The sequence below is a fragment of the Elaeis guineensis genome, chromosome 9 (genome assembly GCF_000442705.2).
Source record: "Elaeis guineensis isolate ETL-2024a chromosome 9, EG11, whole genome shotgun sequence".
NCBI lineage: Eukaryota > Viridiplantae > Streptophyta > Magnoliopsida > Arecales > Arecaceae > Elaeis > Elaeis guineensis.
Genome location: NC_026001.2, coordinates 9,248,335 through 9,276,138, shown reverse-complemented (window position 1 = coordinate 9,276,138; position 27,804 = coordinate 9,248,335). Strand labels below are relative to the sequence as shown.

The window sequence follows — 27,804 nt, the reverse complement described above, 5'->3', positions numbered from 1 at the left end:
TTATTACCTCAGCCTGAAAAAAAAACTTAGCAACAACCCGTCTTTGGTCCCACTATGAGATAGTGGGACCAAAGAGCGAGAAGAGCTGCCAATAGGCTTGAGGCAATCTCACCTTATCCACACTCCCACCACAATCCCTTCGTTCCCTTCAACTCCTTCCTCACACCTGATCGCTGCCACAAACTAAAACCCCCTCGGCACCCTTGCCTTCTCTCACCACCATTCTTTTCCAGCCCCTCAAAGGTCAACAACACCTACTTCTCATCCAAAGAAGTTGCAGTGAGGGGGTTTCCTTTCACCTTCCTATAAGAAGAAATGGCTGCCATGAATTCCAGTGTGTTGGCATGCAACTATGCCCTCTCAGGAGCATCGGAATCTAGCTTGAAGCTCATGCCTGTGTCATCAACTGCATCAACTTCATTTTCTAGCCCAAAACTGCCAGTGATCAGAGCCCAGCAAGTTCGGGCAGCTGAACCAAAGGAAGTAAGAGGAGCTGAGGGAAGAAGGGCCGCACTTCTCGGCCTGGCTGCCGCTCTCTTCACCACAGGGCAGCTACCTCGTCAGCTAATGCTGGTATCATCGAGGAGTATCTTGAGAGAAGCAAAGCCAACAAGGTATGCTGCTGCTGCTAACTTATTATATATCCTCGTTTCGGTTTTAAATTAGGGAGGTAGAATTAAATTGAAGTAGATAATGATCAGTTTCATTGGTTCTATATCTTTTCAGAAACTCAATGGATTTGTAAAGCATACCTATATAGTAATGTGGTTGTTTTATGGAGACAATTTTGCTCTGCTGGCAGAATTGGACAAGATATTCTATTTTTACTGCTAAAAATGTTTACTTTGCATTATGATGTTTTGAATTTTTCATGATGAATTAGAAGTGAACCCATTATGAATTTTACTGAAACATTTTCTTCCCTTTCTGATTATCAACAATTAGAGTCTCTTATATTATTGCTTCTAAAACAGTAGAGTTGCACTCACACAATGAGGTCAGCCAAAACCATGGTGTGGTTAAATTCAGACAAGCCAACCTGAAAATTGCCAACTGTAGTGATGAAGGCTTCTTGTTCACAGAGGATTTTCCTTAATTTTGTTAACTCAGCATCTTCATGATCCATGATGTTTTGTAGTGTTAGGTAGTGTTCTTTCAAATTCTGCAATGTCAATTCACCTGGCCAAGATGGTAATGGAATTTTGTGCAGGAGCTGAATGACAAAAAGAGGTTGGCTACAAGTGGTGCAAACTTTGCTCGGGCATACACAGTGGAGTTCGGCACTTGCAAGTTCCCTGAGAACTTCACTGGCTGCCAAGATTTGGCTAAACAGAAGGTTTGAGATACTGCCAAAATCCTTATCTGTGTACTATATAATTATGTTACAAACTTGGCGTGCGAAGAGATACATGAGTGCCAGCATGAAGCTTGGGATAGTTTTGGCACTATGTATTTAAAATACCATATCCATAATTACTAATCTTTGTTGCCTCACCATTCCTTCTGCAAATAACCAAATGTATCTCAGGCATATTTGGTGATTAATGAAGAATACGTAGTGAAAACGCTAAAAATATTATTGAAGTACATCTTAATTCACCAATTTCAACTAGATAGAATAGCTACACTATGCGCTGAGAAATTCTTGTATTTTGCACTTAGTGGCATTTGAAATTGTATTATCTTGTTTACTTTCAAAATTTTCTGGTATTTTTCCAGATCACCCCACTTAACATGCTTTGAGCTATTTGGGATTGTTGTTGGTGCCTGTTCTTGTGCTTGGATCCTGATTGGTGCACTTACATTAATTATTCCTATTGTGTGGGCGATGCAGAAAGTGCCATTCATATCAGATGACTTGGAGTTAGAGTGTGAAGGCAAGGACAAGTTCAAGTGCGGATCCAATGTCTTCTGGAAATGGTGAAGATAAAACAATGACTCTTGTCCTCAGGTGTATGCAACTAGTCCACTGAACAAACTTTTAGTTCCATTAATCTTCTCTCTCTCTGTGGATTGCATTTTACTGCTTTTGTACCAAATCAGCAATCAAATTGGAAGTACATGGCCAGAGTTGCTACCTAATTGACGCATCCTGAAATACATTTGTATGTCTTGCATGTGTCTACTAGCATCCTGAAATACGCATGAATCACCAAACTGCAGAAGAAAAAGATCTCGGCAACATGAAGCAAGAATGTCTAACTAGCAGGATAACCCGCATCATACGGTGGTATTAAAAAATACAATATTTTATTATAATCATTAATATAAAATAATAAACATTAAATAAATATTATAATTATTGATTAATATTATCCGTAATCTAAATTTTATAAAAATTTTACTATGGTACTCTTTTAATCATTTTTTATTATGAAAGATATTTAAAATATTATATTATCATTTGTTATATATTTTATTATTTTTTAATCCTCCTCTTTTTTTGTGTGGCTCTTCCTTGCTGCCAGCCACCTCCCACTGCCGGTCGGGCCCGCCACTCGTCGATCCACTGCCGTCGCTCACTTTCTCATCCCCTTTCTCCTTCCGCTACTCCAGCTCGCCGCCCCCTTCCTCCGCTACCTCCATTGCTCGTGGTTCGCCCCCACCCACACCCCTGCAATCCACCACCACCTCCCACCCCGAGGCCTGCACCCCCTCCGCTCTCAGCCCCCTTAAGCCCATCACCACCCCCCCACTCTCTATGGCCCATGCCTCCTCGGCTCTTGGTTCCCCCCTCCACCGTCCGCAGCCCGCAGCGGCTACTCTGTGCCACCTCTACCCTTGCAGCCTACCACCACCCCCACCCCCACCCCCTGCGGCCTGCACCTCCTTGGCTCTCGGTCCCTACCCTCCTCTCCATGGTGGCTGCTCTATGCCACCCTCACCCCAACAGCCCATGTCTCTTCAGCTCTCGATCTCCCCCTCCCCTCCTGGTAGTTGCTTTGTGACACCCCCACCCCTGTAGCCCTCCATGACACCCCCTCAGTTCCAGTGGCCTACGCCTCCTCGACTCTCGATCCCCTTCCCCCCTTCACGGTGGTTGCTCTGCACCACCCTAGCCTTGTAGCTCACCACCCCACCAACACCCCCCCGCCCCATAGCCTGTGCCTCCTCGGCTCTCGATCCCCCCCCCCAACAGTGGCTACTCTATGCCACCCCCGCAGCCCACCACGACCCCCCTCCACTCTCCACGGCCTGCGGCTTCTCGGCTCTCGGTCCTCTTCCCCCCTCGTGGTGGTTGCTTTGCGCCACCCCCAGCCCTACAGCTCACCAACCCACCCCCAGCAGCCCACCAACCCTCTTCCTACCTAGCTCCTACCTGTTGGATAGATGTCTGGTCAGGATACCACATCCCAAGACATTTTTGGTACTGTGCGATGCAGCAGAAAAAAAGAAGAAATAAAACAAAAAACAATCAAAATACGTGGATCAGCCAAAAAAGGCTCGCCTCTGCGGGGCATGCAAACTTCACTATGAAAAAAAAAATTTCACCCTCAACCCTCGTACACCCAATTTCACCCTCATAGGAAGTTCTCCCTCACAAAAGCTCTCTCTCTTGGAAGACCCTATGAACCCTTGAAGCGGCCGCTGTCCGCTGTCCAGAAACCTACTGCTCCTTCTCTCACAGCATCACGTGGCTCTCTCTCTTCACGGGCTCTCATAGGATTTTCTGCTCCGCCTCCATGCGGGATCACGATCTTCTCCTGTGAAAAACCAAGCCTAAAGACCACCACACGACCACTGTTCCTTTACAGGCCTTTTAAAGGCCTTAAATTCAATTAGATTAGGTTTAGATCTTCTAAACAGGCGTACACAAACCCTTCTGCACCGTTAGATCATCATTGGGACGTCTTAGAACCGTCTGATCATGACCGATCCACAGAATAGTACCGTGGACCACGCGAAATGTGTAGAAAATGCCCACGCGATCCACGCGCTAGGCCATGGACCACCCGATCCACGGTGGATCGGGGTACAGGCCTTAGGCGCGGTGCCTGGGCCTGGGCCGGCCTGTGTGCGTAGGCCTGGGCCGTGCCCGTGCCGGGCGCCTGGGCACGGGCCACACCCCGCACACGCACGCCTATGCCGGGTTGCACGCCCGCACCTGTGCCGCACGCCCCGTATCGAGCCGCACCCTGCGCGCTGCCGCCGCTCCACCGACCTGCTACCGACCGCCGGCGGTCCTCCATTGCCTCGAATTTCGTGCAAGCTTCAAAAGCACGTATCTCGATCATTTGGACTTCGTTTGAGGTGATCTTGATCTCGTTGGACTCCATTTTTCATCGCGAACCTCGCTGTGGACTCAATGTGGATCGAATCTCGAAGCATCAAATCATAACACCTACCTCCCTTTGGCTTCTCCACGTCATCTCCATCTTCGGTGGAAGAATATTTTTTCAAAAAAATAAAAAAATTATAATATATAAATAATTTTATTTTTTAAAATATTTATCACACTAGTCATGCATATGGGTATTTCCACCGGTTCAAGTCTGAGTGGTTCATGTTTAATTTGATGATCAAAAATAAATAAATAATAAAATGATTGAAATATCTTTTAAAGTACAGTAGTAAAATTTATTTTATAACTCCAGTAGAAAATGACAGCAATGAAGGGCGTGGCCGAGAAAATTGAGATCAGATTTGGCAGGGGATGAAATACCCATCGGCAAGTCAAATGGGGTGATCGAGAAATCCTAGAACCATAGGCTCTTCCACCTTTACCTCCCCCCATCCAACTATCCCATGAAACGTAATTAGGTATCAGAAATTCTGGTTATGCTTGCAAGTAACAAGAAAACCTTCAAATTTTCTCCTACAACTAAAGATGTACCACACGCACAGGGAAGAACGTTGATGGTATTGTATTTTTGTTTACCCAAGGCACAAGTATCATCTTTACATTTGACTCACCAACAAACTTAATGTCTCAATGTAAAAATAAACACGGGTTATGATTTCAGAGCACCCACCACTTTCAACAGAATAGTGCTTTTAAATAAATAGTAATGCCAAGATTATTGTTGGTGTGCGGCAGGTATTGCTTACCAATTATTCTGCAAGACTCGTGACATCAGAATTATTTAGATTACAAACAGAAATCATTTTGATGTCCTGCAGCAACCCAATCAAATGTCTGCTCTTTCATGTAAATTAGAATAGATGATGGATTGGTAAGATCATCTGCTCAAGATCCTTTTCCAGTCCCTCGTTACTTAGGAACCATTACCTGTTAATATTTCTCGCAATGTGTCGAATTAAAATATTAATTCTTTCCCACCTGAGCATACATTAATGTAGTACATGTTAAAATTAGGGGCATATTTTCCATCTTTTAAGTATGAACAAGTTTAACAAAAGAAGTATCTGCCAAACCCCTGCATCCAAAAGAATTCATCTTTGTCCCCTTCTTCTTATATGCATAATTTTTACATAATATTCAGTTCGCAATAATAGGCAGATAGAACACAAGAACGCCGTTACAGGGATACAAGAAACCCCAAGAAAAGTTCCATGAGAAATAAAAAATAACAAAGAAAAGAAACCCTAAGAAAAGATGTCATCGGAGGCAGAGGAGATGGAGACCTGGGGTTTCTATTCTACTTCAGAATTCGAGACGATGGAGGGGGGAAATCGAGGGGTGGAAAACAAAAGGCTTCGTGACAAAGTCAAGAAACAGAGTTATCTTCCTGCAATAATATGTTGTGGAGAAATTTTTTGTATGCCTCTTGCAGTATAAAAAAAAATATACCATTTGATTAGACCACATAATCATTATTTTTTAATATATATTTAATATTTATAATTTTATTTTTTATTTAAAATTTTGAATGATAAAAATATTTCTCTCATTTTGAAAAAAATTATGATATCCTATGTTTAAATTATGATTTCATGTACAGAATGTCATAATTTTTTCATAAAATATCATAAAGAGGAAAGAATATTTATCATCATTGAAAAATTTATGAAATTTTTAAATGATGAAAATATTTCTATCAAAATTATGATATCTTATGAAAAAATTATGACATCCTATACAGAAAGTTATAATTTCAACATCGGATGTCATAATATCAACACAGGGTATCATAATTTTTTTAGAAGGAAAAGAATATTTTTATTATTCAAAATTTTAAATAAAAAAATAAAATTAAAAATATTAAATATATATTAGAAAGTGATGATTACGTAATCCAATCAGATGAGACTGTGTATTTTTCTACACCATATATGGTGATTGCACGATGAGGGCCTATTTCTTTATAGGAAGGCCTCGGTCCAGTACCTCGATTTGTAAATATTGTTTTAGAGTTTCTTATTTTAAGATTCCTAATTCAATTTTACTTTTAGTACGTGTTTTCATGCTTGAGATTTTTTTTTCCCCTTTAATCTCCCAGTTTTTAACTTCTAAATTTTACTAAATAAATGGATGTTATAGATCAGTGCTTGTTCTTTGATTCCTATGATGTCTATTAGCACTATTCTTTTCTTGTTTGTCTGGGATTGTCGAATAATGGATCTTTTGACCTTTAACATAAATCATTTTCGCTCTTTTGGAGGCAAAAGCATGAAACCGATCAAATTAGTTTCTTGTATTTTGGAGTGTTAATTGGTGTAGTTTTAGTGCAAAGCAAGCATCACCAGGAGGCATCTTAGAAACTTATACATAAACTTGTCCCACATATACTTCTCTTTTGGGTACTTTCGTGGGAGTCCAAATCTTTGGGTAGGATATGAATTAGCTTGATGAAAATTGACTCTTAGGTCAAATCCAAGTAGGTCAAGTTTAATTTGAGACCTAATATGAATATCATGAGCTAGGATAAACATTCTTAAACAAATCTAGCCTGACATGGTTAAGGTTTTATTTTTGAGAACGAATCTTCTGCGGTACTCAAAAAATACCATACGGTGCTATGCATGCTTCGGAGACATTCATCAAAAGATGAATGGCCACGTGCGCATACTAAGAAAAGAAAAATGGATAAACTTTAGAGGTATTTGAATAGTTTAGATAAACATCACATAACCGTCTTTTTTTTAATAGACGTCTCAATATATGCATAGCATCTTGAGGTACTTTTTAAATACCGCAGAGGATTCCGTTCCTTTATTTTTTTTAAACTTGTATCAGATTCAAAAGAAAATATTGGCACAAACCAAGTGCATTTTTTTTTCATCTATTATCTCTTTTTGATTTACAACTGTTGTCGTTGGAGAATCGATCTAGCTCAGATCAATGAGCTGGAGTCGAGTGAGAGATAGTCATACGATGGCTGGTCGAGACCTCTGGATTAGATGTTCGCTCTGGGTCCATGATTGATCCTTCGATCTGAATCCTGCAACACCACTAAAGATAGAAAAATCTCCACGCTGGGGGGTTCTCCGATAATGGACTCTTCAATGTCTAATTTAATTTTTTGTAGAGACAAGCAGAAGAGATTTAAGCTTTGAGAGAGAATTTAATAGTGAGGTCGAGTATGAAGTGGAATAGATTGTCGTGAGAAAATAGAGAGTGGTAGCTTAGAGGATGCCGTGTGAAAGATAAAGTTCAGAGATGGAGTCATAATTGCTCAGAGCTTTACAAAGGAGATAGATTCCAATTTGTATGGGATCTATCCTGGGGAGAAGGCCAGTGAAATAAGTGTTCACTTACTTTTTTTTTCCTGGAGGGTCTCAGGAGGTTAGGTTTTATAGATGGTCAGTACCTGTCGTCTTCGAAAGCATGCACCATTTGAGCAGAGGTCGTAGGAACATGCGCTGATTGTTAAGAAATAATGGTTTCACATATTCTAAAATTTGTTGAGATTACGAATCTCTCCGAATGAAGGAGAAAGTGGGGCAGTGAGATGGTCAGTTGCTTGTCATCTAGCGAATAGAAGACTCTAAAGCTTCTCCGACATGATTATAAAAGTTCGCATCGTAGAAGTTGATTAGTTGCTCTGTCACCATTTATTGAAGATAAGTATCGAGCTACCATTGGATTGCCAATGTCACAGTAGACAGCCTACTTTAGGGTGTATTAATGATAATCCTTACTTGTTTTGCTAGCTAAGTAAATCACTGTGGTTAGCATTTTCAGAATCAGGAATCTTGGCTTTCAATATCCCTATCCATCCATCTCTTAGTTTTTTTGCCTTTCTTCAACCATCGGGACTCTCTTTCTTCCAAAAAACAAACAAAAAAAATCATCAGGACTCTCTGACTAGCATATGATATAATTTTACTTCACAGCCCTGCTAAAAAAAAAAAAAAAAGAAAAAGGAAAGAACTTCACTTTGGACTGCTTGGGCACTCTCTCCTTCTCCGGCCAACAACCCCCCTCAATGGGTTCCTGATTTTTTTTTTCTTTTTTCAGATCCTTCAATTTATGTCCTCATTTCTATTTATCTTTTTCCGTTGACCAGGGCCTAAGGTTGGGAGTTAAAATATGAATCCAAGTGCCTGACATGTTGGCTAGAACCCAACCCATTTAACCCAAACTGGTTGACTCACAGGTCGGGTATGGATCCAGCAAATTTGACCTGCTAGCACATCAGGTGGATTTCGGCTGCAAATAGGTCATAACCCCATACTTTGGTCTCATAAATAATTTTAAAAATTACATAATGTATCATTTGGAAAACTATAGATAAAATATTTATTATTATTTTTTAACAAAAAAGTATGAAGGAAATGGAAACCTTATCTACCCTAACCCTGTCCTATAGGCAAAAAAATTTTGCTTGCAATATCATCTCTTCCATTTCTTGTAATAGAACTCTGGATTTTAGGTTCCATAGGTACGTTAATTTCGTTTCTTGGGTTCAGCTTTTGCTGTTATCTAGGAAGTATTATTTGTCTCATGATGTTTTTTGGAATTTGTGATGGTTTAATTTACGTAATTTGTTGGTTGATAATCTTTACCATTAAGTTTTTAGTGTTTACATAGTTTCTGTGCAATTAACAAAATATTTATCAGCCAAGATTTCCAGGAAATCATTCTGTCACCAATTTGTCTCTTTGTTTATTCTACCTTCTCTTCACAGGCAGTCCATTTCCACATTAGATCTCTGGTTTTGTATGGGTTTAGGGTTTCAGCCTTGGGTCTATGATGGACTCGAGGTAATTAGCCTTGGGTCTATTGTTGAATCCAAATAAAATATCTCTTTTGGAAACAGAAACCAATCATCTTGGTAATATCTAATTATGTTATAAAGGTTTGCAAAAATTTTATTGTACCATGCACGGTGATTGGCGCAGAAACCCCCCATCCTCTATGAAAATAATTTTTTTTTCCCCACTCCCTCCCTTCACGATGGCCAATCACCGACGGTGCACAAAGAATTGCTCATGGAGGTTTTTCTTTTTCTCTCTCCCCTCCCCCCCCCCCCCCCCAAATCCCACTCTCCAAAAAAAAAAAAATAAATAATTGATCTTTTTTTGCATCATCAATAATAAATTCATGCATTATGTAGCTCTCAAAATACTTCAAAGTTCAAACTCTCTCTTTCATTTATCTGCACAAATCTAATAGCGGCTGTTGCAAGATCTAATAGTGTATATGGTGAAAAAAATGGAATCATTCTTTCATGTACAACCCATACCCATGTTGAAGTTGAATAGATTGTATCCTGATTTTTATATTTGTGCAAGGTTTGCACTAAAAATTTGCATCATTCAAGCAACCAGGCATGGGCCATGCTGGGCCAGAGCCAGCCTGACCTGATCCTAATGGTTGATAATTCCTACAAATGCATAATGTTATTGTTAGGTATATCAATGGGTATGATGAGCACAATAATGTGACCATATGGATGTATGGAGTTAATTTAGGCAAGGTTTAAAGTGGAAGACAGACATGCAACTAATTCTTGATGGATCATGCATTCCTGACCTTGCCACTTATCACACATTCTGAAACACCTCACCAATACACAGGTTACACCCTACCTTCCCACTACCCACCAATACCAGTTGGCTCCAAAGTTTTTTTTTTTTTTTTTTGGTAAATTAAATTTATTATACCAACCTAGTATAAATATATCTATACAAATCAGAAAATAAAATAAGTAAGAAATGAGAAGAAATATTGATTAGAGTAGTTCACAATATAGTTTTCGTGTGACTGGCTACACAGGACGTCATCCAATCTGCAACATAATATGTGACACCTCATACAAATATAGAGTTGCTCTATTCTCCAACAAGTAATCAATTTATGACCAACCTCAGAGTAACGTAACTTTGGAGACATTTCTCAACTTGGCTACATTCTCTCACCTTGACTGGTTAATCACATCCTTCAAAGGTGCTATAGCAACTTGATGCACTAGCATGTCATGACAGTGCAATGACATTTAATGTGCCCATCTACTAGCCATTAGAGGCTGAAGTTTTGTTACTGCGGACATTATAGCAATATAAGGAAAAGCAGAGACTTCTTTTGTAAGCATCTAGTTTGCTTGTTCTGTTATAGAACATCTCCTTCTTATTTTTTCATCCTTTTTTTTTTTTTTAATACTTTTACCTATATATTCAGTTCCCTAAATGCTCTTAATTTCTCTAAATCTTTAATACACGATCAGAACTAGGTCAAATGTAGAGGAACAATTTTGAAAAGCATATCCGGCACAAATGTTTCCCACTTTGCACCATGTTTTTCCTTCTTTTTTATTTCCTGAATCTTTTGAGAAAATTTTTGCTTATTTACTGTTTTTTCTATATTCCTTTCTTGGCCAAAGGACATGACAAGGATCACTGAAAAATGTTACATGTTTTCGCTTATAAAGATACTGAAATTTGGTCCATGTACATGTTGTTGTCCAAAGCTGAGATCTTAAAAACGATATTGGCTTTTGAAACATCCAAAGGCCTGATGACCTGGACCTGTATTGGGCTCAGAATAACTCTGATGCATGCTAAAAGACATTCTGCTATTCATTATACTATTAGACATTATTTCTTACTTCATGTTGCTAAGACTTTTCTTTTTTCACATTTTGTGATTGTGTATGTAATTACACATGCAAGACATGCAAATGTATTTCAGGATGCGTCAATTAGGTAGCTAATTACAAGGCCAGTTTATGCAACTCTGGCCATGTACTTCCAATTTGATTGCTGATATGGTACAAAAGCAGTAAAATGCAATCCACGGAGAGAGAGAGAGAGACAGAGAGGATTAATGGAACTAAAAGTTTGTTCAGTGGACTAGTTGCATACACCTGAGGACAAGAGTCATTGTTTTATCTTCACCATTTCCAGAAGACATTGGATCCGCACTTGAACTTGTCCTTGCCTTCACACTCTAACTCCAAGTCATCTGATATGAATGGCACTTTCTGCATCGCCCACAACAATAGGAATAATTAATGTAAGTGCACCAATCAGGATCCAAGCACCAGAACAGGCACGAACAACAATCCCAAATAGCTCAAAGCATGTTAAGTGGGGTGAACTGGAAAAATACCAGAAAATTTTGAAAGTAAACAAGATAATACAATTTCAAATGCCACTAAGTGCCAAATACAAGAATTTCTCAGCGCATAGTGTAGCTATTCTATCTAGTTGAAATTGGTGAAGTTAGATGTACTTCAATAATATTTTTAGCGTTTTCACTACGTATTCTTCATTAATCACCAAATATGCCTGAGATACATTTGGTTATTTGCAGAAGGAATGGTGAGGCAACAAAGATTAGTAATTATGGATATGGTATTTTAAATACATAGTGCCAAAACTATCCCAAGCTTCATGCTGGCACTCATGTATCTCTTCGCACGCCAAGTTTGTAACATAATTATATAGTACACAGATAAGGATTTTGGCAGTATCTCAAACCTTCTGTTTAGCCAAATCTTGGCAGCCAGTGAAGTTCTCAGGGAACTTGCAAGTGCCGAACTCCACTGTGTATGCCCGAGCAAAGTTTGCACCACTTGTAGCCAACCTCTTTTTGTCATTCAGCTCCTGCACAAAATTCCATTACCATCTTGGCCAGGTGAATTGACATTGCAGAATTTGAAAGAACACTACCTAACACTACAAAACATCATGGATCATGAAGATGCTGAGTTAACAAAATTAAGGAAAATCCTCTGTGAACAAGAAGCCTTCATCACTACAGTTGGCAATTTTCAGGTTGGCTTGTCTGAATTTAACCACATCATGGTTTTGGTTGACCTCATTGTGTGAGTGCAACTCTACTGTTTTAGAAGCAATAATATAAGAGACTCTAATTGTTGATAATCAGAAAGGGAAGAAAATGTTTCAGTAAAATTCATAATGGGTTCACTTCTAATTCATCATGAAAAATTCAAAACATCATAATGCAAAGTAAACATTTTTAGCAGTAAAAATAGAATATCTTGTCAAATTCTGCCAGCAGAGCAAAATTGTCTCCATAAAACAAACACATTACTATATAGGTATACTTTACGAATCCATTGAGTTTCTGAAAAGATTCTATAACCAATGAAACTGATCATTATCTACTTTAATTTAATTCTACCTCCCTAATCTTAAAACCGAAACGAGGATATATAATAAGTTAGCAGCAGCAGCATACCTTGTTGGCTTTGCTTCTCTCAAGATACTCCTCGATGATACCAGCATTAGCTGACGAGGTAGCTGCCACTGTGGTGAAGAGAGCGGCAGCCAGGCCGAGAAGTGCGGCCCTTCTTCCCTCAGCTCCTCTTACTTCCTTTGGTTCAGCTGCCCGAACTTGCTGGGCTCTGATCACTGGCAGTTTTGGGCTAGAAAATGAAGTTGATGCAGTTGATGACACAGGCATGAGCTTCAAGCTAGATTCCGATGCTCCTGAGAGGGCATAGTTGCATGCCAACACACTGGAATTCATGGCAGCCATTTCTTCTTATAGGAAGGTGAAAGGAAACCCCCTCACTGCAACTTCTTTGGATGAGAAGTAGGTGTTGTTGACCTTTGAGGGGCTGGAAAAGAATGGTGGTGAGAGAAGGCAAGGGTGCCGAGGGGGTTTTAGTTTGTGGTAGCGATCAGGTGTGAGGAAGGAGTTGAAGGGAACGAAGGGATTGTGGTGGGAGTGTGGATAAGGTGAGATTGCCTCAAGCCTATTGGCAGCTCTTCTCGCTCTTTGGTCCCACTATCTCAAAGTGGGACCAAAGACGGGTTGTCGCTAAGTTTTTTTTTTCAGGCTGAGGTAATAACACCTTGGATATCCTTTGTTTTTGTTATGGTTTCTTCGCCGCAACTCACAAGGCAGAGCCAACAATTTTTGCGTGGTCGCCTCGTTCATTTCCCAAAGGTAGTCAATGCCAGGCTTGACGCTTCATATAAAAACTTTAAGAACGGGTTCACTTTTCAATTCGTGGAGCCCAACTATATTGGAACCCATGAAAGCCCAAATATATACATGCCAGACCTAGTCTTGAACAAGTATCTAAAGATTAATGGGGCTTTTTCCATGCTTGAAACAACCCAAAAATAACATAGTCTTATGAAAAATTTGACATGATTTAGCTCAACGCAGTCCAAAAACTAAGACAGTCTGATGGGCTCAAACCTGTGATCTTTGGATTGGGTCGATTGCGTCAGAACAGGCCTAACTTTGGAAGAGACATGAAGCTGAACGTAGGCCTGATCGGGCCCATTAACACCCCTACCTTTTCCTTTGTCGTAGAACACACCAAGTCGACAGATCTCAAGAAAAGAAAGGGGCTAAAACCCTCCATAATATATTTAGATATTATCGAGATGATTGGATTTTGTTCTCAAAAGAGATTGGGTTCAGCAATAGCAAAATCTAACCAAACGACGGCTAGGATTCCGGAAACAAAGATTTCCCCCCCATTGGAGAAGAAGAATGGTGTTTATTGTCCAGGATTTTCAAGAAGGGCAGCTTTTCAGTTGATGCTCATAATGTAGCCAAGAACACCCGTACGATCCTAATAACAAATAGAGCCATGTAAATTACTCAATGTTGTTTTGGCAAATTTAATTGTAAATATTTTGGAAGATATGGGATGCAGGTCTTAGGACATGACATTTTTCAAACATTATGAAATATAGCAAAATGTGGATGGTTTGGTTGCTATTTCTTGTGAAAAAGATGTATACTGTAATATTTTTGAGATGGGTTGAAGTTGATTAAATTATATTCTGATTTTCAGATTGGTGCAATGTACATACATACATACATGTATTGTATGCATGTATGTATGTATATACACACATACATACACATATACATACATATATATGTGTGTGTGTATCCATATGCATGTATACATATCTATATGTATGTATGATTGAATATTTAACCCATTTGGACTCATCCATTATACAACAAGTTAAATTAAATCAGTGGATCCACATATGACTTATTTACGACATATTTATCTGTATCAAATCAGGTTGACAAATCATTATATGCTCGATCTATTCTTTGAAACAGGCTATACAAGTTGGGTCAAGTAACCCATTTATCAAATTGATTAAGCTTACGTGTCTATTATTAACTTGTTCTTTAAATAAGCAAGCGCAGGCTAGCAGCATTCTGACCCAACTTGAACCTGATTAGATCTAACCTATTGCCAACCTTAGGTTTGACACTTATGCGGCCATTTCATAGTTCATTATGATATGAGCTATTAATCACATGCTGAGATGTGTGAAAAAAAAGAGAGCTAATTTTCATCTTTGTTTTTTTGAACATCTTGCTTACATTGTCTTTATTTTTTTTTCATGCATGTATTTTGTAATTTTGGTCCATGTTACGTGAGACTATATATTAAATGATCCAATGAATGTAAACCGAATTTACCCCAAAAATAATATTAACAGACACAGGGCCCACTTGAATCAAAACACTTTGATCCTTGCATGGTTCGCATGCATAAGATATCTTAATGTGTGGTAGATATGCATTGTAACCATCTAGCATCGAAAGCTAAAATTTAAATTAGCTCCAATGAAAGACCTGTGCCATTGAAGTGGTGCCGCGGTAATTAACACAATATATTGCATCTATAAAAATCGCCCACCATGTTGTTTAATTTCTGTGCTGCTGAACTTTAGTTAAACAGGCAAGCAAGCTTGATTGAATTAATGGAATTCTGGGGAAGACTGATCAATCATCTATCCAATGACGATTGCATGCATAAATGCATGTAGAGTTGGGCATACATTTTACTTAGAAAAGGAAAAAAAAACAAAAGGGTAGATATCAAAATTCCCCAACTATAATCTCATGCCTACCTCCATATGAGCCTCGCTCTCATGCCAGAGAAGGTGACTTGTTGTTGGTTTACAATGATATATACCATTTATCGTGGAGTAATTGTTTTCCAAATAGCAATAAATGATTTGGGATTGACATGAGTTGCTCATTCGGATGTGGATATTTCCACCTTATGAACCGTGACTAATCCTTCAATCTTAGTTCCTAACAAAGGAGTTTTACAATATAAATTTGCTCGAGGTCCGATATAACATCTAGCACAATCAGTGAGGTTATTCAGGTCATTACTTAGAGTGCAAGAAGCATACCTTCTTAGCAGATGTTCTTAAGTTACAGCTACAATTGGCCTATATCTAGGTGATACCTAACTTTCTCTTTATATATGCCTTCGTTGTGTATATATCAAACTTCTATATCATAATTTTATCAGTACATGAAACATAACCATTAACGTGAATCGATCTCAATGACATTCTAAGAGGACTACATTAAGGTGAAGAAGAGAGTTAGCTTTAAAGAATCAAAACGATATTGCTTTACTTCAGCAGTATGGTGATATTACTTCCAACATTTTTTTCCTTTAATTTTCATGCACAAAAATCCCTGCCTACGTTACCTTTTAGCACATGAAATTTTTGGTTAAGAATTTACGTCACCACAATCTCATGTTGTGACATGGAGCTAGCAACAAAGATATCTTTTTTTCTCCCCTTTTTTTGAGAAATATGAAGCAGCCAGGATTTAGAGAATGTTCTTGATTCAATGAGTATATATTAGTTCAACAACAACAATCGTTCCACAAGACGTATTTACTACACAACAATGAAAAGGACTTGATACGTCACCCTATATGAGGGTTCTACCACGTAGTGCTTTTACTCCTTGCATAAACCTTTTTAAAAAATTAATCTCATGACATGACCATTTTGACGATCATAGCCATTCCCATAACGAAAAGTGCCCAATTCTAGAAATTTGTGCCTGGCAACATCATCAGATAAACCTTCTGTCAAGAAACTGCAAGCCATTTGTTCCTTCATTTTAGTCGTATAAGGCAGCTTAACTTGCCACTTCTATTAAAGACTTTTTTTGGATGAGAGCAAGACGTTCTTCCCTTCTCTGTAGACAGAATTATCAGAGAAAAAATATTTCTTTCTCATCCGCAAGGAAAAAAAAGAGAAAAAAAACACAGAGTACGTTGAATCTCTCTTTCACAAAGATTGGGCTCGGAGAAATAGCAAAACATCACCAACAGATCTAACACTGTGGTGCATGTTTTATCTTGCAGAAGCCAAGGACCCTATTCATCTAATGATGCATTCAGCTCCAGTTCCAGGCATTTTTCTGTTGGCGTTCCTGATGCTTTATTTGCTGTGTATTGGACTATTTATTAGAATTTTGTTGGTGGTAATTTGTTTATGGTTCTGTGTTTCTGTGTTTCTTAGGTTGCTCCGTTTCTGATGTTCTTTTCCTATTAATTTTTGTTTTGCATGCTATAGCTTCATCATCTTCTTGGGTTTGGTAGAGGCATTTTTTGTAATTTTTTTTTTTTTTCTCTTGATCCTGCAAGAACCCCCATCGATCCCTTCTGGATGGTTTTTCTTGATAAAAAAAGAAAAATTAAAATTTCCAACTTACAACTGAATGATAAAAAGATATAGGTGTGATGTTTTAAATGAAGAGACATCCTGCAGCTAACCTGAATAAGAAATTGAAGGTGGTGTACCTTAATTTCGCACTCGACATGTTCATTTAAAGTGACCCATATCTTGAACAAAGTTAATTTCATTTTGTTGCGAAACAAATGTTGCTAATTAAATCCAGATTCAGGAAAGGGGACTGGAAGAAATCTCCAAGGACTTACGGTTGTTTCGTCAGCTCCGCTAGCTAGTGATATATATCCAAGGGGAAAGGCTCATCTTCTAAGAAAATTTACTTTCTCAAGATCTTATATTCTCTTCCAACATATGGAATTAATGTAATTGGAAAAGTTTAAAAAATAAAAGATTTTCAGGCAAGCAAAACATGATGGAGAATGAAGGCAGGTCCTTTTGCATGTCTTCAAAATTATCCATTCAAATCTTATTGCTAACGATGTAACGAAATTAACTTTGCCCAAAACAATGCGACGAGATCAAAAATAAAGGAATTATATACCTTGCACATGTTGACAAACCAAACATCAAAATGCTGCATTTGTAGCAGTCTCTTAAATACAAAATTGGACATCCAAATACGATGAAAAACTCAAGCCAAGCATCATCATATTGATTCAGAATTTGTCAATAGAGAGGAAAATAGGACTAGTATAGTAAAGTGAAAAATGGAAGAGCAAATAAATCGGCAGTTTAAAAGCTTTGAACACTACTCTAACTAATCCATGTATACATACAACTCGTGTGGAGATCAAAGTGATCAATAACTGTAAATAAATCATTGTATATATATAAACTCTTCTTCATAATACCATTAATAAAAATTGGGTGGTACTCACCTCCCACATTAAATTAAAAAAAAAAATGCTGCATTTGTATTTCGATAACATATATATGCACACCATGGAGCGGTCAAATTTTATAAAGTAGTCCAAGGTAGGATGGAAGAATATCTGCACTAGAAGAAATCAAAAGGAAACTCAACTCTGCCATTGACTGGGCACTCCAAAAACACGTATCCTTTAAGCCATCAAATCGAAGAAGAGAAGGGGTCATATTAACAAGATCAAAGGCATGGATAAATTAATAAACTACAAGGTTTGACAATTCAGAATAAATATTAGCTCCTGATAGACCATGCAATATTTCATGATGCCACCACAGCAAACAAATACCATTGCCAACTTGGTTATTATATATCTCTCATAATTTAGATGTCTAGCCTAACTAAAAGCATCCAGATTTGTGATAACTTCGAACTCAAGAGGTGATCCCAACACCCAGGAAATCGATAAAGGGAACGTCCTTGCATGCCAAGGAATCATCACCATCCTCTTGCTGGTTATCATCAGCTCTATGGTTCATTGCTCTGGCCGAAGAATCCCCAAGACTAACTAATTCATCTGCAGTCATTACCTCACTTCTGCAACTGTCGCCGGTGCCGGAGAATCTGATGAAATGAGGAGCCACCCGCTTGTAGTCAGTCTCACACAATGCATTGAAACTTTTGAACATATGATAATTATAAGGGCCAAGAGACTGGTCATGGAAGCGGGAGCTCTCGAGAACATTATAATTATATTTAGGACTATAGTAATTTTTTCTATCAAAACCAAGAATTTGACGTGACGATGGGTTGGTCGATCCAGAGAAAGCCCAAGAAAGCGATGAAGCCGAAGGCGAAACGGCGATCCTATCAGTGGTGGAGCTTCCAAACTCGAATATTCTTCGAGAATCCGGTCGGAGGTGTCTCGAGTTGCTTCCCTCTGGAGGGCCTGAGAAGGAGGTAAGAAGGGCATTCGCGGTGCCATCGGAGCTACTGAGAATGTGGTCCTGGCAACTTCTCTTGACGAAGAGCCTCGATCGCTCTCTGTGCCGCCGAGCCATGACCACATGCCAATGGTTCTTCACAGCGTTATCGGTTCTACCAGGGAAAAGTCGGGCTATCAACGCCCACTTGTTTCCATGAATGCGATGAGCTGTGAGGAGTCTCTCTTCCTCTTCCTCTGTGAATGGTCTCTTGTTAATTCTTGGGTCAAGTTGGTTAAACCACCTCAATCTACAGCTTTTTCCTGCGAAGAATAATTAGGCCACCAGAACTCATAGCTTAGAAAACAAGATAAAGGAATTTTCACAGAAAAGAAAAAGAAAAAGAATACACGAGAGAAGGAGAGGGATGATCGATTATCAAGAAGTTGTGACGGTTTCACTAGCTTGAATTTGGAGACCAGTACATAAGAAAATATAGCCGGAGATTTTGGAGCATGATGACATCTAATTCTCTTGTGAAGGTGTTCATCGATAGGAGAGAAGATTATATGTAGAGAAGATCTTAAGTCTCGTGTTTCACACACCTGACCTCCCTTTCAGCTTCTCGGCAATGGAGTTCCAGTTCTGAGGACCATACTGCTCGACGAGCTGCCTTAACTTCTCGTCTTCGCCAGGTCTCCAGTGCCCTCGAGGGCAAACCTTCGTGTCATCGGTTCCGGTGGCTGCTGATGACGATACCATCACTCGCAGAGGTCCTTGCTAGCTGTCCTCAATTGAAAAAGATCAAAGGCAAGAGGATCGACGCGAGGAGGATAAGGAAAAGGAGGAGAGGGGAGGATAAGTACTAGAAATGAGAGAGTTTGGTTGTTTAGGGTTTGGATGGGAAGTCCTTTTTGTTAGTTTGACACGATAGCGAGGGGTGGTATTATAGACTTGAGATTTTTATGGTGGAATTTGCACCGCAGAGTACTGTACAGTGTTCCATATGACCGCCATCAAGATATAGACGGCTATCAGCAACGATATGCAGTATGTGACACATAAGATTATTTTATTTAATAATTATCCATCTTTTGATCGCGATCATCAAGCATCGCATGGCACTCTGCATGTGATGCAAATCGTGCATTGAATATGATGTTATATGAGTAAATATTCATTGCAATGGTGATACCATATCAAATTTGTAACAACCTATCAAAAATTGAAAATCGATGGAGCAATATGGAGTGTCATTACGGAAATCAGTGAAATACGTACACAGTAGTCGATAAAATACAAATGTTCTCATTGGATTGTAATATATTTGACTTAGTATCACCGTTGCAACAAAGTTTTGTTTTGTGTTATATGTATCCATGTAGTAACCTCACTTGGTGTGTTTAGTTATTGGCCTATAATCCTCCCTATCAATTGCACCCTTCCTTGTAACTCGATAATATTGCCCCAACTTACTTCTTACAAAAGTCTCTTTCTAGCCCTTGCCCCAATTAAAAATTTAAAATAAAAAATAAAAGAAGAAAAATAAAAAGTTTGTAATGATCAGCAAGGTTGAATAAAATTAGAGCATCAAGAACAATCATTTGCGGTGCTGCTTCCATTTTCTAAACCAACTAAACTATCGTCCTTTGAAGTGGCAAAAGGTTTAGCAGACAGCTGAACCGCCTACATTAGTTTTGCCAAGTGTAGAGAAAGGAAGGTAGAAAGATTAAAAACCCGAGTTTGGCGCATGAACCCTGAGGGAAGTGTGACCACCCCTGTGAACTTTGAAATTGGACAAAAATCTCGTTTTAGAAAAACTCTGGTGAAGATAATTCAGAAGTTAGATGATTTTATCATGAGAGATGCTTCTATCATATGAGAAAACTGGACTTGAATCCACTACAATGCCATTGTGTTAATTCAAAATCTAAGATGGATAGCACAGAGAACATGCACGAATGGTGATTATTAGGAAACATTTAAAATGGCTGGCATTGGAAGAGGACGAGGAACAGCTAAACATTCTATCAATAGTTGGGCACGTTGCTTGAGATTATGGATATCTTATGTGCATATTATTTGCATTGGACTGAGTTATGGCACAATAATTAACGTTGCTTAATTTATTATCATCTGGATCACTAAATCATTTTGAAGAGTATAAAATGACACTCATTAAGTTTTCCAAATAATGTGGATTCATGCCTTTGGCCTCCTAGTTCAGATTAAGTGGCTATATATAAATCTTTATGCACGAATGATTATCTAATGTTGATTAAATGTCAGAAAGTATACAAATGCAAGTTATCAAGCAGATTGGCCTTTTATTGCATCTCTTTCTGACCTTTTGCAAACTTGATGAAACTTGTGGCGTGTAAGTATGGCATCAACATAAAAATGGTAGCCTATCTCCCTTTCGCCACCTTCATGTAGATGGCAAGTCCAGTGTTATTAATTGACAACTTTTAGGAGGTCATATTTTTCTGTTGATGGAGGATTGTAACTCCTAAATTGTACTGTTCTCCTTGGCATTTCTTTCACACGTGTGTTCTTGGAAAATAGCAATGGTATTTATCCAACTTTAATGACTACTGTAATTAACCACAAAGCCTTCAACTGATTGCATCCCATGGAGCCCACCATCAAAATTACGGAAGATGGTTTCTTGGGTGAATGTGATAGCCACCAACTAATGACCCTTATTTTTTCTAAAAAAATAGTCAAAGTAGTTTCACCAGTCAGCATGAGGGCAGAGTGAGAAATTTGTGTTATCCAACGACATCAGTTATCTACTAAAATATGATATGGTCATCATCTATGCAATATGATGCATCCATGGCAACGGCCAGTATTGATTAAATGAAATTGTGATACCTAATCTGGTTGATAACCATCTTCATAGCGATGCATGTCAACAAAGGCTCCTATAACTTTAGAAAAAGGAATAAAGTATGATTCAAGGTTGTACATGGTAAAATATTTTCTAGCTAAGAGAAAAACTTGGGGAGGTGGACAACACACCACCAGGTGAGATGTACCAAAAGAATTCCTTCAAAATTTCCCAAAGTGGACCAAGGTAGAAAGGTTCATGTATTTGTGAATGATGTGGAAATAAGAAAAGTGGGTCCTCTTTAGTCCAAAAGTATTCGAAGATTTTGCTAGAATTAAAAGGGACATCAAGTAATGGCCATAATATATAGTAAGGAATAACAAGAAAAATGTCAGCACCATTGAAGTACACCACACACAACGACATGCCCTCTCTTCATCAAAAGTGACATCTTAATTAAGATATAGTTTATATCCAACAACTTGCCTTCATGGATATTTATCGTGGGGAAACATAGGCATGGGTGGGTCGGATGCAACAATGTTCACCTACCAAAACATCCATGCACTAATGCCTGGCATGTGTAACGCACATGAGATTGCCATGCTCTTGATATAAAATTGAATGAGAATATCCAATTGAATGTACTACAAATAATGATATTCTGTAGATTTTAAAATTGTTAAATATGATTTTTTTGTAACATGGGTTATTTGATTGTGCAATAAAATCTTAAAATAGACTTAAAATCATGAAACTGAAAATTTCGATTTCGAGTAGAATTTACAAATTTTTCTATCTTAAACTTTAACAACCAAACAATTCTATAAAATCTCAAATTTAAAAATTTAAAAATTCAAAATTTACAATCTCCAAACGTATATAGCGCTGAAAGGAGGTGGAATGTATTTCTTGATCCCCCAATGGGAGGCATGCACTAAGTGTATGTACCATTATATTTGCACCACTTTTCAAGCATTGTAGCTAGGAGATGTACATGTCAAGGAAAATGTTTGTTTGCCCCCAAAATGTCCCGGAAACTTGTTCAATTTAAGAATTTCCTGAATCACCAAAGGCAAATTTTGTATTTTATCCCCCAATAAACCATCAACCTACCTTACGGAAAAAAAAAAAGGAAAAAAAAAAACATCAACATAGCAACCATGATTAGCACCAAAAAATCTGATTTGCACCTATTATGAAAGATATATTATTGGGTAAAAGTTGCAACATTCTAGAATAAATTCAGAGCATGCATGTTAGTCTCAATGGATGTATATAAATATGTATGTAAGTCTAATGTATATATGGTCAATACTCAATAATGCGCAGTACATGGTTACAGGTTTTGGTGTTTGTTAAATACGTGTTCTTGTTTTGGTCGGAAAATGAATGTTGGCAAATAAAAAGGTAATGAAGTGTTCTACTTCTTCCCTTTAATTTATCATTATTTTGGTGGTGCATGCATGTTGTCGTACGTATAAGTTTCATGTTACATGGGCATTGGATTCGACTGTTGGACATGTATTAAATACCATAGAGTGTAAGTTTTATCTCCTTGCTGAGACCATTTTGCCCTCTCCTGTTGAGTCTTGTTGGTCAACCTTATACTGATTCTCTAGAAGGGCTTTAGTTCTAGCGTCTCTCAGGAACAATTACTCAGAACGACTCCTCCATCAGGATGGTTTATATAACATATCACGTAGACACAAGCATTCTAGTATTGAAGACTTCAGTTAGCAAAAATGTTCGAGTACCACCACATCAACATGTTCCTCTTGGAATTAATGGATACCGTTGGGACAGCGGACCACTCTGTACCTCACCGTTTCTCTTTCACAACAGTTTGAACTCATCTCTCTCCTCTCTTTTGATATGTATATATATAGCGACATGAAGTGGGGAGAGGTTTGAAGTAGCTATCAACAAGTAAATGCAGAGGTTTCGTTACTTGAGCAGGCATTCATTGCCTCCTACAAGGGAATTTTCCTTTAGGATACTTCAACAAAAGGCCAACACATGAAGTTAACACCCAAGCACACAATGCAACAACCCCTCGTCTCCTTCTATCACTATTTCAAGCTAAACCATCTTTATCACTGTTTCAAGCTAAACCATCTTTTCCCAACCACACTTGTTTTTGACATCAAAAACACAATGAAAACAACAAGAAACCAATTTGATAACCAGATTAATTAATACTTCCCTTCTAATTCCCATAGCCATGTGATGACCATAAGAAAAGTTTGGGCAGCATGCATGCTCAACGGCCATCCAAATATGAAGCTCTCCCACACGAAACCATACTCCATATTTGCATCTCGTATTGTTTCTATCAGCTGCTGTGTTTGGGATCCTAGCTTATCAAAATAGACTGCTTGCGACCTTTCATTTATTAGATGGTGCCCATGGGTGGTTGTGTGCACCATCCCTGTATTAAATCTCCATATGCTAACCATCACTTCATTGGTTTTAAGATCTTGACTGGTACCTAATGGAATACTATCCTAACTTGTAGAACCTATCCAACTAGAGGTTAGCGTATGGCAGGATCGCACCTTACTCTTTTTTATTATCAATATAGGTATCAGACAGCATCCACCTATTTTTATCTCTTTTTTTTTTTTCTTGAATTGAACCGTATGTGCACCTATCTAAAACTAACTCAAATGAAACAAGTATTAGAGGTAATTGATGTATGCTGGGTAATGGGTCCTCAAGACAACAGCAGAACATAATTAAAATCCGGTGAAAGAGAGATCACTGGATAGCTGCTTCAATTGCCATTGCGTGTCCATGAGGAACCATTTCCTTTTCGTTTCTTTGCAGTTCATTGTTCATGCTTCAATTGCTATATATAGCGTGTTCATGAGGGCCTATGGAGACCATTTCCTTTTCCTTCTCTGCAGTTTCATATTTGTGATCACAAGCTAACCTTTAAAAATGGGTCAAAATATGGAGGAGGATATTACAATTAGGTCTTTCAAGAGTAATTTATCGTTATCGCAACAACAACAACGACAACGCCGATTGTATGCTAAAGATCAAAATGTCCTTGTTGAAATCTTGCTTCATAATGTTAGCTTGCGACCATACGATGGTGACGTTTTAGCTAATCTTGGATTTTAGGAAGGACAAGAAACCAAGAAATGTTTAGCTTTCCATATGTCAAGGCTTACAATGCATGTTCTTGATGGTTATAGACCAAGCAAGTATGAGCCAATGAATAATAGATGCTGTATAAGAATGATATCGGTGCTAAATGACCAGTCTGTCGTTCCACTGTTACAATCCGTGTGCCCTTCCTGCTACGTTACTTTCATTAAGATTAAGCGAGATCAGTTGGATGCTAACTTAGCACGGGTGCAAGAACTTAAATAATCTTGGGTTCGAAGGGCGGAGACAGTTGTGACAAGGAAAGTCGGCATCGTGAAGCAATGAAATGGTGCCCAAGATGTCAGCAAATAGGCTTAGAGGGGTGTTTGCTTCTTTAATCTCCAACGACTTGTTTGGCTGATCAAAAAAAAAAGGGAAGAGACAATTCTTGAGAAATAGAGGAGGAGTCTCTTATTTGATTAGAATTTTAAGAGGAAAAAGAGTGAAATTTTTTTTTTCATGCAAAGTCATTTTCCACCTTTCATAGAAAGCATGGGAACCTATGGGAAGGCGGAGTATTTTTTTTTTTTTTCTAAAATATTTTTTTAAAATTCACAGCTAAAATTTTATAAAATATCAATGGATGGTAAAGATGAAATACTGAATAGTAATATATATTATATTAATATTATCTTAATATATAATATTAATATTAAATCAATATTATAATATTTATTATATTTTAATATTATTTTAATATTTATATTAATATAATATTTTTATTAATGTTAATATAATATTTATACTAATATAATATTATATTTAGTATTATATTTGTATCTATATTAATAAATTTATTAAAAGGTGATGCATTCTTAGGCTAAGGCCTCCAAGAGAAATGAACTGATGGCTCTCCAAGCAATTGGTTTCTCTCTTTGATTGGAATCATTATCCCCTTTCTTTATTGTTCACTAATGCTCTGAAATGTTAACACTAGATTTCTGAAACATGCTACCGAATCTGGCTCAAGGATATTGTATGCAAATAAGGTTCAAATCTTTCTTCTTTTTTTTTTTCTTTCCATTTTAGCCCACCTTAATTTATTTTCTGTGGAGGTGCATCGAACTGCTAGTGGTATGCTTAGCATGGAGATCAAGGTTGATATATTGAATTACTTGGGTATATACGGATGCAAACAAAAATTCAAGGATGGAAATAGAAAGAATTAGCATTTGCTGGGCATCTTACATCGCTGCAATCTTAGTGTCCTTCCCTGTCCATTTGGAACACAGATAACCATTGGCAAGCTTGATCAAAGATAGAGTGAAACTATCAACATTTGGAGTAGCCCTAAGCTAATAAAAAAGTAAACATTGACATAGATTGGGAATTCTGTTTGCACACAATATAATCCTAGTTCAAAAGTTGATGGTGAAGACAAAGGGAACGAATTTAACCCAAGTGATGAAGAATAGGCTACACTGGAACATCTTTAAACCCTTTGCAACAGTGACTGAGGTTCATCTTCCAATAGTTTCTCTAAAACTACTTTGTGAACGACTTCACGCATTCGTTCTCACAAACATCCACATACGTTTCATGAATAAAGCAACCACGCAGGAGATTAAGGGAAAGTTTACACTAAGCCCGTTCGCATTTGCGAATGAAAGGTGATTGGCACTTTTTTTTTTTATTCTCCCTCCCCTCCCCGCATATGTTCCAATCACTGTATACGGTGATTGAGTGGTTATGTGATGTTTATCTAAACTATTTAAATACTCTTAGGTTTATCTATTCTTAAATTTTGATGATCCTCTAATTTAAGTTTTGGAGTTTCTAATTTGCCATATGTCGGGAAAAACAAAATACCTCCAACATGAGCCGATTGGTTCTTTAAATGTCATTTTTTATTAAAAATTCTTCGTGCAGCACATGTGGCGTAGAAAATCTGACATGAAACACATCGTTTTATGTCATTAGTCTACATAACCATCACTTTTCAATACGTATTTAATGCATGTAGTTTCACTTTTTTATTTAAAAATTTTAAATGATAAAAATATCCCTACTTTTTGTAAAAAAATTATAACATCTTATGTTCATATTATGACATCCTGTGTGTAGGAAGTAATAACATACCACAGAATATTATAATTTTTTTCAAAAAAAAAAATATTTTCATCATTCAAAATTTTTAAATGAAAAAGCAAAACTGCAGATATTAAATGCGTATTAAAAAGCAGTGGCTACGTGAATTAATCATATAAAGTGGTGTGCTCTACGTTGAATTTTCTATACTGCTCGTGGTGCACAAAGAATTTTATTTTATTAAAACCAGCTTACATATAACGTAAAAATATTTTAATCTCCAAAAAAATTTACGATACGAACGGATAGTGATTGGAGCGCACGGAGGCCCCCCTGCGCATGGAGCACCCGTCCCCCCCACCTTTTTTTTTTTTAATTCCTTCTCCCCTCCCCTCGCACATGATCCAATCACCGCACTTGATGATTGGATGGTTATGTGATATTTATTTAAACTGTTCAAATACTCCTAGAATTTATTCATTCCTACTTTTTTAGCATTACGTGCGCGCGACGATGTGCAGACGATGACGGCCCAATCATGGACAGTTTAGATAAACATCATATAACCACCCAATCACCACGCACGGTGATTGGATCCATGATCGGACTATGCTACATCATCGCACGCATGTAATACTAAAAAATAAGAATGAACAAATCCTAAGAGTATTTAAATAGTTTAGATAAACATCACATAACCACCCAATCACCACGCGCGGTGATTGGATCATGCACGAAGGGGATTCTTTTTTGCACCATGAGCGGTGTAGAAAATCCAACGTAGAGCGCATTACTTTATATGATTAGTCCATGTAGCCACCACTTTCCAATACATATTTAATACCTGTAGTTCTGATTTTTCGTTTAAAAATTTTGAATGATGAAAATATCTTTTTTTTGAAAAAATTATGATATTCTGTGATATATTATTACTTCCTACACGTAGAAACATAAGATGTTATAATTTTTTTATAAAAAATAAGAATATTTTCATCGTTTAAAATTTTCAAATAAAAAATCAAACTATATGCATTAAATATGTGTTAAAAAGTGATGGCTACGTAAACTAATGACATAAAATGATGTGCTCTATGTCAGATTTTCTACACCATCTGTGGTGCACAAAAAATTTCTTTTTAATAAAAAATAATATTTAAAGAACCAATCAACCTATGTTGAAGGTA

General features: G+C 37.7%; 3 protein-coding genes across 3 annotated transcripts; 1 reads left to right on the top strand and 2 right to left on the bottom strand.

The window, feature by feature from the left end:
- The first annotated feature begins 178 nt into the window (after window positions 1–178).
- Window positions 179–2,082, top strand: LOC140851705 (photosystem I reaction center subunit N, chloroplastic-like). The gene is given in 4 exon segments (XM_073243755.1): window positions 179–544; window positions 547–614; window positions 1,211–1,336; window positions 1,835–2,082. Coding segments are annotated over 4 exon segments (513 nt in total). The 5' UTR covers window positions 179–315; the 3' UTR covers window positions 1,925–2,082.
- Window positions 2,083–11,045: 8,963 nt separating this feature from the next.
- LOC140851668 (photosystem I reaction center subunit N, chloroplastic-like) lies at window positions 11,046–12,979 on the bottom strand. The gene is made up of 3 exons (XM_073243650.1): window positions 12,551–12,979; window positions 11,827–11,952; window positions 11,046–11,327 (listed from the first exon to the last, which is right to left on the bottom strand). Exons 1-3 carry the CDS (start codon window positions 12,848–12,850, stop codon window positions 11,238–11,240), a joined length of 516 nt encoding a protein of 171 aa, XP_073099751.1. The 5' UTR covers window positions 12,851–12,979; the 3' UTR covers window positions 11,046–11,237.
- Window positions 12,980–17,740: 4,761 nt separating this feature from the next.
- Window positions 17,741–19,504, bottom strand: LOC105051753 (transcription factor MYB3R-1). Its single transcript, XM_010932345.4, has 2 exons — window positions 19,209–19,504; window positions 17,741–18,926 (listed from the first exon to the last, which is right to left on the bottom strand). Exons 1-2 carry the CDS (start codon window positions 19,363–19,365, stop codon window positions 18,115–18,117), a joined length of 969 nt encoding a protein of 322 aa, XP_010930647.1. The 5' UTR covers window positions 19,366–19,504; the 3' UTR covers window positions 17,741–18,114.
- Between the last annotated feature and the right edge of the window lie 8,300 nt (window positions 19,505–27,804).

What these genes read in the sequence shown, in the direction of transcription:
- LOC140851668 (XM_073243650.1), bottom strand. Translation starts at nt 12,850, where the DNA reads ATGGCTGCCATGAATTCCAGTGTGTTGGCATGCAACTATGCCCTCTCA. An exon ending in AGAGAAGCAAAGCCAACAAG is followed by an intron (nt 11,953 to 12,550) that starts GTATGCTGCTGC and finishes AATTTTGTGCAG; the next exon opens with GAGCTGAATGACAAAAAGAG. An exon ending in AAGATTTGGCTAAACAGAAG is followed by an intron (nt 11,328 to 11,826) that starts GTTTGAGATACT and finishes TGGGCGATGCAG; the next exon opens with AAAGTGCCATTCATATCAGA.
- LOC105051753 (XM_010932345.4), bottom strand. Translation starts at nt 19,365, where the DNA reads ATGGTATCGTCATCAGCAGCCACCGGAACCGATGACACGAAGGTTTGC. An exon ending in GAAGCTGAAAGGGAGGTCAG is followed by an intron (nt 18,927 to 19,208) that starts GTGTGTGAAACA and finishes TATTCTTCGCAG; the next exon opens with GAAAAAGCTGTAGATTGAGG.